Source organism: Python bivittatus, unplaced genomic scaffold (assembly GCF_059951505.1).
Source record: "Python bivittatus isolate LINGU-HERP-01145 unplaced genomic scaffold, Pbiv_v1 ctg000020_np1212, whole genome shotgun sequence".
Lineage (NCBI taxonomy): Eukaryota > Metazoa > Chordata > Lepidosauria > Squamata > Pythonidae > Python > Python bivittatus.
This window is the reverse complement of record NW_028277030.1, coordinates 80,936,841-80,953,106: the sequence shown is the minus strand read 5'-3', so window position 1 is coordinate 80,953,106 and position 16,266 is coordinate 80,936,841. Positions and strand designations below refer to the sequence as shown.

Genomic DNA, 16,266 nt, shown 5'->3' with positions numbered 1-16,266 from the left:
AAAAACTGTTTTCTATTTAAAAGAGAACAACAGTTATACTACTTTCGTGTTGATATTAAATGTAAGAAGAATATATACCTCCCAATAGATTTTTTTTCTATTAGTGGCAGAGGAAGATGTCAGACTGAAGTTTATTACTCTTTATAGAATGACTGTCAAATCTGTGTCAGTTTCTTTGCAGAAACACAACTAATCAATGCCAAAGTTTCTAAAGTCTTGCAGATCTTACTTTTTGCTGCAGATTTTCCTCTGTAGGGTGGAGAAAATATGTAATCTGTTGCATACTTTTTGGAGAGAAGAGTAGTAACAAACCATTTAAATGCTTATTTTGATTTTAATATTTTTTTATTATTATTATTTATGTATATTTAGAATTATAAAGCTTGGTATTTTCTCCAGAAGGGCCTCCAAAGTGTAAGTTTACACTACTTTGTAAAGTGTAAGTTTACACTAGTGTAACAAGTCAGCAACCTGAGTATGGTACTTCATATTCCTATAGAAACTTTGTTCAATCAAAATGTTATCATTTATGACACACAGTTTTCAGTGTGAGCTCTGAGGAAGGAGCCACCAAGTACTCAACTTGGCCGGAAAGGCAGAACAGAAACAACAGCCAAGATTATCACTTCCTTCACTACAAAGAAGGCATATCCTTTGTTGCCCTACGAATAATGGAAATTGTTTGGGCTGCTGGCCACATACAATTAAATCCAAAATTATGCAAATGGATTTCCCCTTGAGCAAAAGAAGCTTCCCTCTTCCTCTTCTTCCTCCTCCACTGCCTATCACATAATTTTTCACTACACTTATTCTGAAGGATGCCCCAGTGCCCCAGGGAAATACACACGGGGCTAAAGATAGAATTCTGTTCACCAGCAATACTCATTCCATTGAACACCACTCAATACCTGTTAATACTACATCTTGCCAAGGGAAGCAGGCAAGTTTCACAGAAAGAATTAATGACTGGCTGGGATTTGGGATTAGGGGGATTTAGATTAAACCCTTGTTTAGCCATGAAGCTCATTAGATATTTTTAGGCCAATTGCCATCTCTTAGCCTAGTCTACTTGGTGGAGTTTGTAGAAGAGATAAAAACTATATTTTCTAAGTGTTTAACAAATAGGGCATTATTACAAAGTATAAACCACACTGAAATGTTATTTAGTCCTGTAGTAAGAACTGTGCTGGATGAAACCAAAAACCCAACTTTTCCAGCACTCTTCTCCTACATTGTTCAAGAATATGCGCAGTCCCCTTTTAAAGGCAGCAAAGTTGACTGCTTATTACTACAATCTGCAGCAGCAAATTCTATTGCTTAATTACACGCAATGTAAAGCAGTAATTCCTTTCCTCTGTCCTGAGTTTCTCTCCATTTTACAAGAAAAAAACCTATCCTATCCACTTTCTCCATTCCATACCCCTAATCCCATCCTACCTTATTGGATTTACACTACTGTAAATGTAAAGAGCTCCAATTACTGTCACTTCTCCAGCCCCTCCATCATTTTGAAATGCAGTGACCAGAACTTTACTCATAATCCAAAGTGAGTCCTCACCTGCACTCTGATCCCATGGTAGACACAGAGCCAGAACAGCAGCAATGCACACAAAAACAAGGACTGAAAGAGGTCATCTAGCATTCCAGGAAACCAGCTATTGATTAGGAATGAGAGGGGGAAAAATGGGTCTGCAACAGAATGGGAGAGGGAGAATGTCAAAAGACATCACTGCTGCCACACACAAGAATAGTCTGTCTTTTCTACTGCACACAACACCCAGCCTTCCAGATGTTGCTAAACCACAGCAGCTCAAGTAATGCAACATACAATACAGGTATGCTGAAAGATACAGTTCAGCACATCTGAACTTTGTGCAACCACAATAGTCTAATACAACAATGTGAAACATGTGCTATGTATTTTCTATATGCTATTTCCAATATATTCTATTACGGATTTAAATCACTTGTATTCCTGAGGGTAATTTACTGAGAAAACATTTGCTAAACTTTGAGTTTGATTTGGGAGGAAATTCACTTTCTCACCCATCCCAGCTTGCTATGGCAGAATTCAATGAAGATGGCCAGGAGTTGGAATTCAGCAGGAATTTCCAAAAACTGGGCAAAGGCACTGCATAAGAACTGAAGACGGGGAAAAAACCCTACTCACCCTAATTCCTCTAATGGGCAAGTGGGCACCAGGAAGGGAAACAAATAATTGAGAATAAGACTAACAGAAGCGAATATATGTAGCTCGGGGTTGAACTGTGCAGTCCTTGGGGTTCTCTGAGTTTGGTTGTTTTCTTGCAAACATTTCGTTACCCGGCTAGGTAACATCTTCAGTGCTATTCTATTATTCAGTGAGAATAAGACTACCAAGGAGAGCCAGTTTGGTGTAGTGGTTAAGGCAATAGGCTAGAAACCAGGAGATCGTGAGTTCTAGTCCTGCCTTAGGCATAAAGCCAACTGGGTGGCCTTGGGCAGTCAATCTCTCTTAGCCCTAGAAAGGAGGCAAGGGCAAGCCACTTCCAAAATTTTGCCAAGAAAACTACAGGGATTTGTCCAGGCACTTGCCAGGAGTCAGCATTGATTCAAAGGCGCACACACACACACACACACACACACACACACACACAAAGACTAACGTAAGGTAGTTAGATTGTCAGCTCAGTTTTCACAATTATGTATAAGGCTGCTGCTATCTGATGCATCATTGCTACTGATTCCTTTTTCAGAAATGATCATGCAGCAGAAGGCCGTGCTTATGACTGGACAATGACTGGAAACTTCCTAATGGCTATCCTGAATTCTAGAACTCCTTCTTAAGCAAGACATCACCCTCCACTCAAATTGATATGCTTCTTCTCATTTGCCATTCCATTTTCAAAAACACTACCAGTTTACAACAATGCTGAAAATTAAAAATAACAGCAAGACGGCAACATTGATAACAACTACAACTCTATGAGTCAGCTTTCAGGGGTAGCATGATCTTCGTAAGTCCCTGATTGTCTTTCCAAGAAGCCATGTTTTCAGAACTTTTCAAAACTGTAATGACAGGGCACCCCAGAGTTGGGGGGGGGGGGCATCACAAACTTGAGCACAGGCTCTCCGAAGGTTGTATTCCTGTGGACTTTGCCAAGCCCTTCAGCTTTCAACAGTAGGGAAACTTCTTTTTAATTAGAATAAGCCACTGGCCTGTTTCACTAATCATCTTTTTTTGTTACAGAGTGATGGCAGAGGTTTAACTTGATTGCTCATTTTAAAGCTTTTCAGCTACTTGTTTCAAGCATTCTTAATTATTTCAGTATTAAATACTGGGAATAACCAAGCCAAAGATTTTTTTTTATCAAATCTGAAAGTCTGCCATCACATTATGCTGATCAGCTAAGCCTAATGGTTTCCAACTGATTTTAATTTTCATCAATCACATGTGAGAAAGTAGTATAATCCCAAAATCCCATCATATCAGGATGTAATTTGAATATATACCATTATAAAGTAATAGCAGAGGGAGGAGGATTGACATCCACTTCTGCTCTATCCCCCAATCTCGCATGGAGAACTTGCGCAGGGAGTGAGCAAAGAGACACTGCAAAGAAAGGCAGAAGCAACTTGTAACAATGATGCAGTACCTGTTCAGTATAAGAGAAGAGGTGGAATTCAACATGTGCTATTTGAGTGTATGTGCAGCAAGAATGACTTGTATCCCCAAAAACAGAATCCCTGATTGTAGAGCAGGTCTAAGCATAAAATCCCATCTTAACTCAGGCTACATCTTACCTAAGGATAATGGGAGAGATCTGTAACCCTCCAGACACTGTTGAACAATAATCAAGAAATTCAGCCAAAATGGCCAATGATAAGGGATGCTTCAAACGTTCAGCAACATTTGAAGGTCACATATGTGACCATAAAAAAGCCATTGACCTGAAACTCAGCTCAAGTGTATGTGATGTATCATGTATGCAGACATACACACATGATGTAACAGACTTCTCCTATCACGTTCTTTTCTTCTCCTATTGCACATATATTGTCTCATCTTCAACTCTGGCCATTTTTCTCACCTCCATCACTTGTTAAAGAAATATTTTTCCACAAGGTTGTTTAACACAAAACCACCCAGCATCAAGCAATTCTAATATTCTGGATCAAGGAAAATGAATAGCAAAGCAAAGCAAGAGAATTAAACCAACAGCCAGTATAACTAAACAGATACTGGTTGGTCTAAGACAGGCAAACATGCCAAAATATCTTACTAAAACTAATCAGAAAGCTGATACTCACTGTGACTATGAAAGTAAGAACTACAAAGACAAATCGGAACCAGATTTCCACTTGTGAGAAGGCTGGTTTATAAGTTTTCCACTGAAAGAAAGACATAAGGATGTCAACCAAAAGCTCTGTAAATAGAAACAGCATCAATGATACTTTACCCACACACTGTATTTCCCCACTGAGTGCCCTTCAAATGCACATACATACATATCTCTATTATGTGATTGACCAGAATACAACAATTAATAGCGGATGGAACAAAATAAAAGAGTTTACAACTAGTTTATTGATTAGATCAAAGTATAACTAGTTTTGCAGACAGTGTAACAAAGTTTGGCCACATTCATAGAAGCAGAATCATACTGGTCTGATAAATAGCAGCTGCACATAAAATGAATTGGAGTTGCCTGGTTACTTTATTAATTAAAATGGGCCCCTGCACCCTTATAAAAAAGTACAAAATAGCAGGACGTGGTCTATGGTTTCTACAGGGCCTTCTCCACAGAGGCACAACCTTAGCTCGTATGGAATTTTTTTCTATCTTCCCTCCATAACTGTCATAGGGAGTGCATTAAAGTATGCTAAGGTTTGCATCCACTAACCCATTACACTGAACCAATAGAGAGGGGCTTTCTTCACACAGAAGGAACATGTCAACCCATAGTGCAAACATTATTTGGGGGGGGCATCCAAATCATATGGACATGATCAGTTCCCCTTCACTAGTCTACTGTTCTTTAGACAAAACTGGATTACTAATCCTTAGCAATTTAATTGCTGCACCTCAACAACGCCCAAAATCTGAAGACCCATCAACATTTGGGGACTCATCACCATTTATTCATTCCTCTGATCCTATTTCAAACTGAGCTTCAGTAATGCAGCTCACAAAATTAAAACATGAAAAGATAGTAATACTGTATGTATGGACCCAACAAGAATTAGATTCCTAGAGGCTCTTTTCCCATTCCTGCCAAATTCTGAAGTGTGTCTGGAGAAAAGACGGTATTTTCCCTGAAAGCACCACCACTTGGACTTCTCTCTTTCCTATGGTCTGCTTGCTTCTTCTTTAGAGTCCATTCAGTGCCAGGCAAATATATCGTTATTTAGGCAAGGCTAAACTATCCAGTTATCCAATTTTCTTTTCTGCTTATAGTATTTTAATTATCTGTTTTACTGCAAGAGATAGAATTCATCATATTTCAGAAGAGAGAAGAGTGAGGGAATAATTTTCTCAATCCTTCCTTGCAGTCTCCAGCTCAGCTGCCCATGGTCTCCAACAGTGTTTCTGGTTTACTTTTTTAGTAATTACACTTAGCACAAGACCTTTTTCCTCAGATCAAAACTTTACAGTTTGTCTTTTGTATATCAATCTTCAAGTCATATCAGGTTCGTCTACTTCTATTCACTATTAAAAAGGCCAGACATTTGAAATTTTCTGGTTGCTATATTCAGGAGGATTTTATAATTACTGTAAACTGCTTCAGGATTTTCTATAGAAAATCAACACAAAGAGACTTCCACCTAAAACTGAACTTATATTTTCTGCTTACCTTTACTATTTATACTTACCGTGAAGTTGTAATTCTTGAGGTGGTAGAACTGAGGAAACTTCTCAAAGGCAACCGAGATATCATAACGAGTGAAATTCAAATAACCAAGATGAACCACAATAATTTCATCACATTGCTGTGAATTCGCAATTGGGACATGGAAATAAATGCAAGGGCAGTGAGAACAACAACAAGAACACACTCCACTGACAATTGATATTTCTGGTCTTTTAAACAATTTAGACCTGGATAGACCACTATAATAAATCAGTACTGCATAAGAAAAGATGTCCCCATTCTAGTATGTACAGCAGGTAGCTAAACTTGTCTGGTCTTGGAATGTAAAACCAGGGCTGATTAATATTTGAATGAGATACCTCCACAGGCTAGATCTGGAAGTCAGAAAGCCTCCGTGAAGAATGCAGTGGAAAACCACTTCCATATAGATGCCAAGCTCAACTTTATCTTTTTGATCTTCCCAAATAGTGCTTTGCAGACATGCTGAACTCCAATTCCCATTATTTATGGATTGTATGGCCTTTCTCAAGAGGATCATGGAATGTAAAGTTCAACCTAGCTGAGGGGAGTTGGATTATAACTTATTTGGAATTGCAGTTCAGATGCATTTCACCAAGGAAAGAACTTCTAGCCTACTTTTCTAAAGCTCTCTGCAACCTGATAACTCTATGGTTGTTCTGTTCTCAAAGGATAAAGAGGAGAATAGGCTAATATTGGACCATTAGTTGTGTGGAGTGCTTTCCACAGGAGTGGTGATTTGTGGCTATTATTTTTACTGGAATTGCTACCTGATTCCCATCCCAAAAAACAACACAAAACCTATTGGGTTGCTATAAGTAGCTTAAGAAATTTCAGTGTGCTTACCTTACCACAGTTGAATGTCCTTGTCCGGTTATGATTTTCTTTGTTATAATATCGTACACTTCCATTCTTTAGTACACCACGTATTGTAACCAACATAATAAAGCTGATTTTCAAGCCTTCCAATTTGTTATCTGAAATGTTGAATCAAATGCTTGTTCAAATGCTATTAGGCAAGGATACACAGCCTTGTTTTGAAACATGCCCCCCCCCTTTCAGTTGCATGGGGGGATGCTCTAAAAAACCTAGGTGGGGCCATGAAAACATTATTTTTAATTAAATATAGTTAATAAGACTACTCCCAAGTATATAATACTTTCTCCCTTCTCCTACATTAAAAGATTCAATTCATTAACAACTTTAGGAATTGCTCTGAGAACCATACCCCAGGGTTTTGGAGCTACATATCACCCAGGGCCTCAGATTGTGTTCCCCTCCTATAAGAGGAATAGTGCAACATGTAGAAAAAAATAAATAGGCAGTATAGCATATATAGTATATATAGCAACACACCCAGCTTTGTTTACAGAAGCTTAATACATGTACTGGTTGACGCTAAATTAATCTTCAGGTAACTATTAATTGTTTATTTGCCCTCACCCCATCATTGTTTAAAAGAGTATACAATGACATGAAAAATGTTTTTTTAGGCCTTTTTGTAACTATTGTTTTATTGTATACTGCCCAGTGTCTCACATTTGTGAGATGCACAGCTATATAATTTGATAATAAATAAAAATATATAATGATATGCACTTTGCCATATGCATGGTATATACAACAAATGCTGGCAATTACATGCAACTGATGTAGCTAAAGGAGTAGACATTTTGCAATATGGTCCATTTTCAGGAGAAATTTCCTCAATGGAAAAAATGTATTTTCCTAGTTAACCCAAACTATAGAAGCAACATAATCCATCGTTTCCTGGCACCCTGATTTCAGTAACAGAATTTTTCAGACATATGTTCCATAGCTACAAAAAGTCTTGGCACATACATTCCCTAGGTATACTCTTGACCAACTGAATTGCATTAGTGATGTGTTGCAATCCACTCCTTGCTTACTGACCCCCATCTTTATTGGCTTCTGGGTATGTACAAGGTGGGAGGACAGGGTTATCAAGCACCTAAGAGACTGTGATACAAAACCAGTATATCATCTATGACCCTGTTTTCTCCATGCTAAACCAAAATGGGACACAAATACTATAGACCATTAGCATGTATATATGTAATTAAAATAATGTAGCAAAACAGCAATCCAAAAATACACTAAAAAGCATCCTTACCATAAAGTTGTTCCAAATGCACTGTACAAGTAAGCCATAGCTGTTGATTATAAGTAGATACTGGTGGCGAACTTAAATGAAACAGCTTTACCTACAACAAAATGGAAGCCACAGTTGTAATCATGTGAAATCTTTCCACTAGAAATCATTCTAATAGAAGCATAAGATAGTCCAGTTTTTACCAGTAAACAATAGCTTGTAAGAAAAAAAATAATCTCCATACATAAAGCTGACTTCCACATATCTGTTAAGTGTTAATAGTACAAATGTTACCTAATCCAAGTTCAGGTAAATGTTTTCAGCAATACAGGGGCATGCATTAAAAATGCACCTCCAGCAAATAAAAGAATTATCCAAATGTAATTTATTAAAAGGAAATATTCATGAATATGTCATTCATTCAATTCATAACACTGACAGTCTGGAAGAGGTTGTCCTTAGCCATAAAAAATATTCTGGACCCTAAGAAATCTTTAAAAATTGCATTTCAATTAAGAGAAAGGGACTAATGGTTTATTTGGTAAGGAAGCAGCAGGAAGGACATAACTGCTGTCACCTCCAAATACATCCTAGGTGTCAGTGGAAAGAAACCTGATCCTTGCTACTTGAACAGTTATGCAGGCCATTGTCTCAAGATAAGCCCAAGATCATAGGTAATATTATGCTGAATTCAAGAAACAATTGTTGGAATGATAGTTTCCCCTCTAATGTGTTTATATACCAGTTAAAAATTGTCTGTAAAGTCAGAATACATCACATCTAAAACCAAGGATAACAAGACTTACCTTAGAAGCATTATTCATCAGAGGTGTTTCTTGAATGCAATCAATGACATCGGGACCTGAATGATATATAAAGGCACAGGACTTAATCTATGAATATGGTAATGACTACCTTTATGTTTGAAAATGTCAGGAACAGTAAGTCTGTCTCAACAGCAGCACACACGACTGTTTTATACAAAAACAAGTGAAGGATAATCTCGCCAATGCAGTGCCTACAAATTCTATTCAAAATGGGGGCGATGAATGATGCCAGCCTGATATTCTAGAACCAGCAAATGTTTAAAAAAGTCAAATGCTTTTAGGAGAAACACATCATTCAGATAAGATTATGGAATATATCATGTTAAACTGCAGGACAAACTAATCCTCTTCCCATGAAAGCAGAAAGACTTTCCATCTCCCGAGAAACCTGTGTATCTCACCAAAGGATAGAATGTTGCACCTCCCTTTAAAAGCAAACAGTGTATATCAGTAACTCGGGCTTAGGTCAGCAAATCAGTCTGCCTAGCAATTGTGCAAAAGTAAAGCGTCTGCATCAGCACCCACTTCCCCAGGATAACAAAGGTTAGGTTCATCCTTCCAACGTGACACCAAATACCATCTATGTGGCCCTGGAGGGCAACTATCCTGAAGGCATTTCCTCAGCAAACTCCAGATGAACCCAGCATGCTTTACATGTATTTAGAATCAGGTGTAAGCAGTTTATATTTAAATACTTGCATTTTATTCAGACACCACATTCTTATGCAATATCGTTGAACAATATTGCCTCTATTAAATATACAAATGGCCTTTGAAACTTCCCATTAAAAAAGCAAACCACAACTTGTGGTGGTGAGACTATTCTACACAAGTTTTCTACTTTGTTGGAAGCGTAAGATTCCAAGCTGGAGAGCTCACTGATCCAGCTTTACTGACAACTGTTCAGTCTCCCTGTAGAGAAGGCTTGGAAGCTGCTCCAAATTGCTGGTATACTGATCTTGGTGGCCCTTCCCTAGTGTGTTTTACATGGACCCCAGCTGAGAGAATCAACTTGGTGATTCAATTGTTAAATACTACTTTATTAGCAGAGCAAAATCTCAATTTAGAATAATTAAAGAACACTATTTGTCCCAGGATCCCAGTCGTTACCACTTTTTAAAAGCAATTATAAAGTAGTCAAGCACATGATGATTAGATTTTTCCCAACTGATTTTTACCGTTCTAGAAAGTCAGGATCCTGAGAAATAACTTGCTCTGGTGGCCACATCCAGAATTCTGGTTTACTACTCTTAATTTGCACTCTGACAGCATAATTTGCAATCAACATACAGGGTAACAGCACTCCCAATCTTCTGAGCCATGATCCTGATGCATCTTAAACAATACAACTGATCTAAATTTAGGGGGAATTCCAAGATTTTCAAATGTACAAAAAATCCTTATGGTAGAAAAGACTCCAGGGGCCAGCAAAAAAAAAAAAAAAAAAATCAGTTTATTAGCTGAGAAGCTGAAAAATGGATGGAAAAATGAGAAGCTGGAATCTGAAATGTGCAGCTATCTGCATATTCAAAATTTCAGTTCTTAACTAGGTAAACTGGTGGCTGAATCAGCTTCTCCAGAAAGGTGAAGACAACTTGCTCTGAATCTTTTGGAAGGATCTACATCAAACAGTAGCATACAGCTATCAATCATAAAAGTCACACTTCAGAAGTCACACTTCTGAATCTTGTCGCTGAAGGGGGTGAGAAGAGGGGTGTGGAGAACAGCACAGGGTATGGAGTGCAAAGGCAAGAAGGCAGAGCATGTTTGAGGGTCATGGGTAGGACTTGTAGGTCACCAACTATCACTACTGTTAAGACACTTAGTATTTTTCAATCCTGCCCAAAATTCATTTTACATTTGTACACCAGAGTACAAATAAGGAATATCTTCAGTGGTTTCATTGATATGCAACGAATAATCACAAGTACAGCCCAAGAGCAGAATGAGAAGCTAGAAAAGATCTGGAAGAACATGTGAAAACCTTACCTGCAATGCCTATCAAGACAGTCAGACCAAAACAAAAGAAGAATACCACAAAGACCAAAACGAAGTGGCGCTTGGACAGAGTATATAATCGCATTGGAGCCAGTCTGCAGACAAGGAAAGAAAGAATGAGGTGCAGGTAAACATCCAGCAGCAAACCTTTATGTTGGTGGGGGGCGGAGGGGATGCAGTTTTCTTCCCGACATTCAAATCCAAAATTATAAGATAGAATTTCTGCAATTATCTTGTACTGCACACAGTCATTAATTCATGTTTTTAAAGGATTTTTGGACATCACTTTGGAAGGATTTATATCAAACAGTAGCATACAGCTATCAATCATAAAAGTCACACTTCAGAAGTGCATGCATAACTTACTCCTGATTAACATAAAGCAGGATATGTGTCAATGGTAATGGCTACCGTATCATTCTCCCTGTGCGTGGTCAGAAAACGACACTCAGATGTTCTTGAAGTAATCAGAAAGCAACACAAAAACACATTTCAGACCACTGCAACAGGTCTGCTATAAAACAAACTGGCCAAATCATGGTCTATTACCGATCACTCACTCATCTGCTTTCTGACATTCATTTGGAGGAAATACATCATTTTCTGATGTAACATTTCCCTCCTTAAAATTCCGTATGATACAAATTATCAGATTCAGAGCTGCAGAAGGAATTTTCTAAAAAGAGATCTTTTATAAGAAAATGTAATTTGTAAGAAAAACCTCAGCATCAAAATGAGAGGGGGAACAAAGCAGAAAGTAATGGAGCTAACACCTTCTGAGCCGCTGTTTTCCTTTCCACACACCCAGCGAACCTTTTTTTTTTTTTGGCAGAAGTATGGAAAAGCAGAGAACTACGGGCAGAAGCAGAGGGTGAGGGAAATGTTAGCATGTTTCAAGCGTACAGTTCACTTCTCTGCATATGCATCTAAATATATTTGCATCCTACTCTACACCTGACATACTAACTTTTTTCACAGGGTAAGAGTTATAAACAAATCCAGGCTGCTACTGTATTGGGCCATATGTTTCTTTCTTCTTCCTTACATTACACAAGAGCAGGAAAATGAAAGGACAGTCAGGAAGTGCACAAGCCTGCACTGTGCTTCCTCCTCACACCAGGAAGAAAACAAGTTCACCCCTGTGAAGCCAAGGTTGGGAAGAAAATAAAACGCCACACTATCTAAATTCTCACCATGCCATGCTCCTAGTCAATTCAGTTTGTGATGCCCAAAGCAGATGTACTGCAGGTGGAGTTTACGGAGCCATCATTCCAGGTTGGTCAGGCAAGCCAGCCAACTACAAGCTGAAGGGAAAGCTATAGTTCCCAAGGCCATCTGCCCCAGAGGAATGATTGCCTTCTTAAGACTAGAAGCACCAGCAGGTCCCCTAGTCCCTGCTAGCGTTCCAGAGGCCTATGAAGAGCCTTGAGCTAAGGTGGCTGGAGCCCCTTGTGCGTTCTGTTTTGGACGGATTTGCCATCTTGTTCTTTACCTGCTTTCACTTACAGTAATACGTTGGTTCACGAACACTTCTGTTCACAAACAATTCGGTTCACGAACAGCACCATTTGCAAAATTTTGCTTCCGTTCGCGAACTCTACATCGGGTGACGAACACGACCCGCGGCCATCTTCCCTGCTGTGACACGTGGTCGTGGCTTCCTGTAGGCGAGGGGGACTCTCCCTCCAAACAATAACCGCCTCCCCACCCGCCTTCCTGTCCTCCACGTCAGAAGTCGCCTCCAGCAAGGTTAGTGTTCTCTCTCTTCATTCTGTACTGTACTTGTTTCATATTTTTGTGGTTTAAAAAAAAAATACATATGGTTCAGAACGGATTAACCGTATTTACATTGAACCTTATGGGAAAATTTGATTCAGTTCGCGACCAATTTGGTTCGCAACCAGAGTCGTGGAACAAATTAAGTTCGTGAACCGAGGTACCACTGTATTTGTTTATGGGGGTTGTGTTTTTGAATTGTGTTGTATTCTATTTTCTTTGTTATATTGTGAGCAGTCCAAAGTTGTTTGGAGTCAGGAAGTGTCTAAATCAAATAAATCAAATGAAATATTCCTGATTTACTTCTGCAAGAGTTCTAAGAGAAAAAATAATCTTCATCCCATCTCTAATCAACTTTAGAGAGGCAAGAGAGAGAAGAGAGAGATTTCAAGGAGAAGAGATCTATATAGCATTAATTTAAGGAACATATTAAAATCAAGACGGACTTAGTATATTCGTTCCTGGCTGGTCTCTAACTTCCTGCTTCTAGTAACTTTTTAAAAAGTATTAATTCTGCTTTATCCAAAATACTGACAGTTGTTTTGTACTGGGTTACAAACTAGAGCTAGTTTCAGGGACCAAGGTAACAGAGATTTGGCATATCAGTGCTAAATCACTCATCTGGAACTCAGACATTTCTATCAGAAGAACGAACACTGTAGTCTTCAGCAGAGCACACAGAAAATAATTTGTGGACATTGCTAGTTAATTTTTTCCCCCATGCTTAGTATAGAACCAAGACCACATTTTTGAAATGGAGCCTACAGATTTGTTTCTGATAATCTTCAGGGTTTTTTTTTTTTCCCCAACATAAAGGTCATATGGAGAGATTAGTATCGGAATCACCAAGAGTTCAGTAAAATAGCAAACCTTCAGCCAAATCCAATTTCAGAGTTAGTTTGACACTATCTCCTTAGTCACATTCAGTATATCTCAATCCACAAGTACGTTTAAAAAGCATCAACTACTTTAATAAAGAAAGAAGCACAACTGCTCACAGATTAAGTCCCTCCCCCCATGTCACTAACAGACAGACAGGAAGAGGAGGAATCTTTCCCTGGGGCCTTGTTTCTAAAATTAAAGGTGACACACCTCATAATTTGCAGTGCAATTACATCTCTTGACTTGGCAGCTCTTACCCTAATTATAAATGCAATAGATTACAGATAGCTTTACACAGACAAGCTAATACTTTCTAATTTTCTTGTCACAGAAGTTCTGTCTTATCAATGACAGATTAAGCTATTGCTCCGTTTAAACCATATATGGAGACTGGAAGCAAGACTGCTCTCCACCAGCTAAATCAACTTTTCTCATCCTGGGGCTCTCCAAAGGTATGCGATGGATCAGTGTTTCTTAACCTCAGCAGCTTTAAAATATGAGGACTTCAACTCCCAGAACTCCCCAGCCAGCATGAGGGGTTCTGGGAGTTGAAGTCCACACATCTTAAAGTTACTGAGTTTGAGAAACACTGTTATAGATTACGGGAGCTATAGCACAACAATCTGGACAATATCAGGCGGGGGGAGATTGGACTAGAACTACCAAGCTGCTCTTTCCGACCCTCGGTCCGAGCCTTGGGCAACATCCTGGGGCAAGGGAAATATGTACTTCCTCCTCAACCTCGGAACTGGCGACGAACCTCGGGCGGTACGCGCTTCCGCAGGACATCAAGCTGAGGAAGGCTTTACGAAGTCTGGCCTTAGTTTACCCATAGTAGGATGGGAGCGCAGGTCCTAAACAGCGAGAACGAGCGCCACGCAGCCTCCTCCCTCGACTACACCACCCTTCGGCGCTCAAGACACCACGCTTCCCAGGGAAGCCCCCACCGCGTTTCCTAGCGCAGCCCCTCCCCAACTCACAGCTCCATGTCCAGGCTGCACATGCGCACCAAGGCTCCTTCACCCTGTCAGCATCTCGCCTCTAGCCGAGTAGCCGCTCCACCGCCACCTGCCCCGGTGGCAGCGCCGCCCGCGAGCTGCTCGTACCACTTCCGCGTGCGTCACCCGGCGTCCCAGCCCAGCCTCTCGGCGAAGGTGAGCAACAGAAGGGGTGGGAACAGCGCCGCCCACCAGCTCCTTGGAGGAAGGGACGGGGTGCAGCTGCGCGCTGCCCGGAAAGGTTTCAGTCGCGGCTGGGACGAGTGCTGAAAGAATTGCTGAACCTCCAAATAGGCGCAGGAGTTGTCGTTTCCGAGGCTCTTCTTGGTTGTTTGTCTTTGAAAAGATAGTCTCCCTCAAACTGATGCAAAATTCTGGCGGCTAAGGTTCTTTGAAAACCACAGACTTCACACAATACACTAAGCCAAAAACAAATAATCCACAGTATCGTTGGGTTCAAACATAATTGATTGGATGATTTCATTGATTATATGCTATCAAGTCAGTGTCAGCTCTTAGCAACCACCTAGATAAATTTTGTCCACGACACACTGTCCCCAGCCTGGTCCTTCAGCTCTTCCAATGGTGCACCCATTGCTGAGTCCATCCAGCTTGCTGCAGGTCATCCTTTTTTCCCCTTCCATCTTTCTCATCATTACAGACTTCTCAAGAGAGCTGAGTCTTTGGATGAAATGCCCAAACCATGATAACTTGAGCCTGATCATTTGTGCCTTGAGTTAGAACTCTGGATTGATTTATCCTATGACCCATTTGTCTATTTTCTTGGCTATTCGTGGTATTCTCAGGGGTCCTCAACACCAAAATTCGAAAGCATCAATACTCTTTCAATTCCTGCTTCTTCAAACTCCAACTTTTACTTCCACAGAGTGTCACAGGGAAAACCATTCCTTGCATGATTCCAATCTTCATAAGTATAGACTCATCCCAGCATTTTATTTATTTATTTATATATCAAATTTGTCACCACCCATCTTGTTTAAAAAAGAAAGACGACTCTGGGCGGGTTACAGGGAAGCTAAAATCAGTTAAAAATACAATATAAAATAGACCTGAATAAATAAGAAATAAATATAGTCCAAAAGTTGATGTTACTTGGCAAGTAGCTTAGGGAGCAGCATCAGGGCACCAGCCACCCCCAGGATTGATTAAGGTTCTTGTTGCCCCATGCAAGCTGGCAGAGCCAGGTCTTTAGACCTTTCCGGAAAGCTGGGAGGGTAGGGGTCTGCCACACCTCTGGGTGGAGAATATTCCAATGGGCAGAGGCAACGACAGAGAAAGTTCTCCTCCTGGGCCCCATCAGCCGACACTCTCTTGCTGACGGGGTCCACAACATGCCCTCTCTGCTTGACTGGGTAGGATGGGTTGATGTGATGGGGATGAGACGGTCCTTCAGGTAACCTGGACCCATGCCATATAGGGCTTTAAAGGTCATAACCAACACCTTGAATTGGACCTGGAAGCAAACTGGGACCCAATGCAGCTCGTGCAGTAAAGGTGTTATATGTGCCCTTCTTGGGGCACCCAAGATTGTCCGCGTGGCCGCATTTTGAACTAGCTGTAGCTTCTGGCTATTCTTCAAGGGTAGCCCCATGTAGAGTGCATTGCAATAGTCTACCAAGATGACCAGGGCATGAGTGACTGACTGGAGAGCCTCCTGATCTAGGAAAGGGCATTACTGGCACACCACACGAAGTTGGGTAAAGGTTGGGCAAAGGCCCTCCTGGCCACGACTGCTACCTGCTCCTTGAGTAGGAGTCATGAGTCCAGGAGGACCTGCAGAT

At 40.3% G+C, this 16,266-nt stretch overlaps 1 protein-coding gene across 4 annotated transcripts in view; it reads right to left on the bottom strand.

The window, feature by feature from the left end:
* The window catches only part of TMEM181 (transmembrane protein 181), a 35,503-nt gene that overhangs the window by 15,024 nt on the left and 4,213 nt on the right, over positions 1–16,266 (bottom strand). For 2 of the 4 annotated variants that reach the window (XR_015796492.1, XM_025165275.2), the window contains exons 2-9: positions 10,800–10,903; positions 8,790–8,845; positions 8,005–8,095; positions 6,717–6,847; positions 5,854–5,970; positions 4,291–4,371; positions 3,493–3,592; positions 1,559–1,689 (exon numbers count right to left, since the gene is read on the bottom strand). Coding sequence is in view for 3 of the 4 variants with exons in the window: in XM_025165275.2 (XP_025021043.1) it covers positions 1,559–1,689; positions 3,493–3,592; positions 4,291–4,371; positions 5,854–5,970; positions 6,717–6,847; positions 8,005–8,095; positions 8,790–8,845; positions 10,800–10,903 (811 nt within the window). In the remaining variant the exon portion in view is untranslated. Of the gene's footprint in view, positions 1–1,558; positions 1,690–3,492; positions 3,593–4,290; positions 4,372–5,853; positions 5,971–6,716; positions 6,848–8,004; positions 8,096–8,789; positions 8,846–10,799; positions 10,904–14,226; positions 14,587–16,266 lie in introns of those variants that run through there. The other 2 variants (XM_007425973.4, XM_088142588.1) reach the window with 2 other exon arrangements.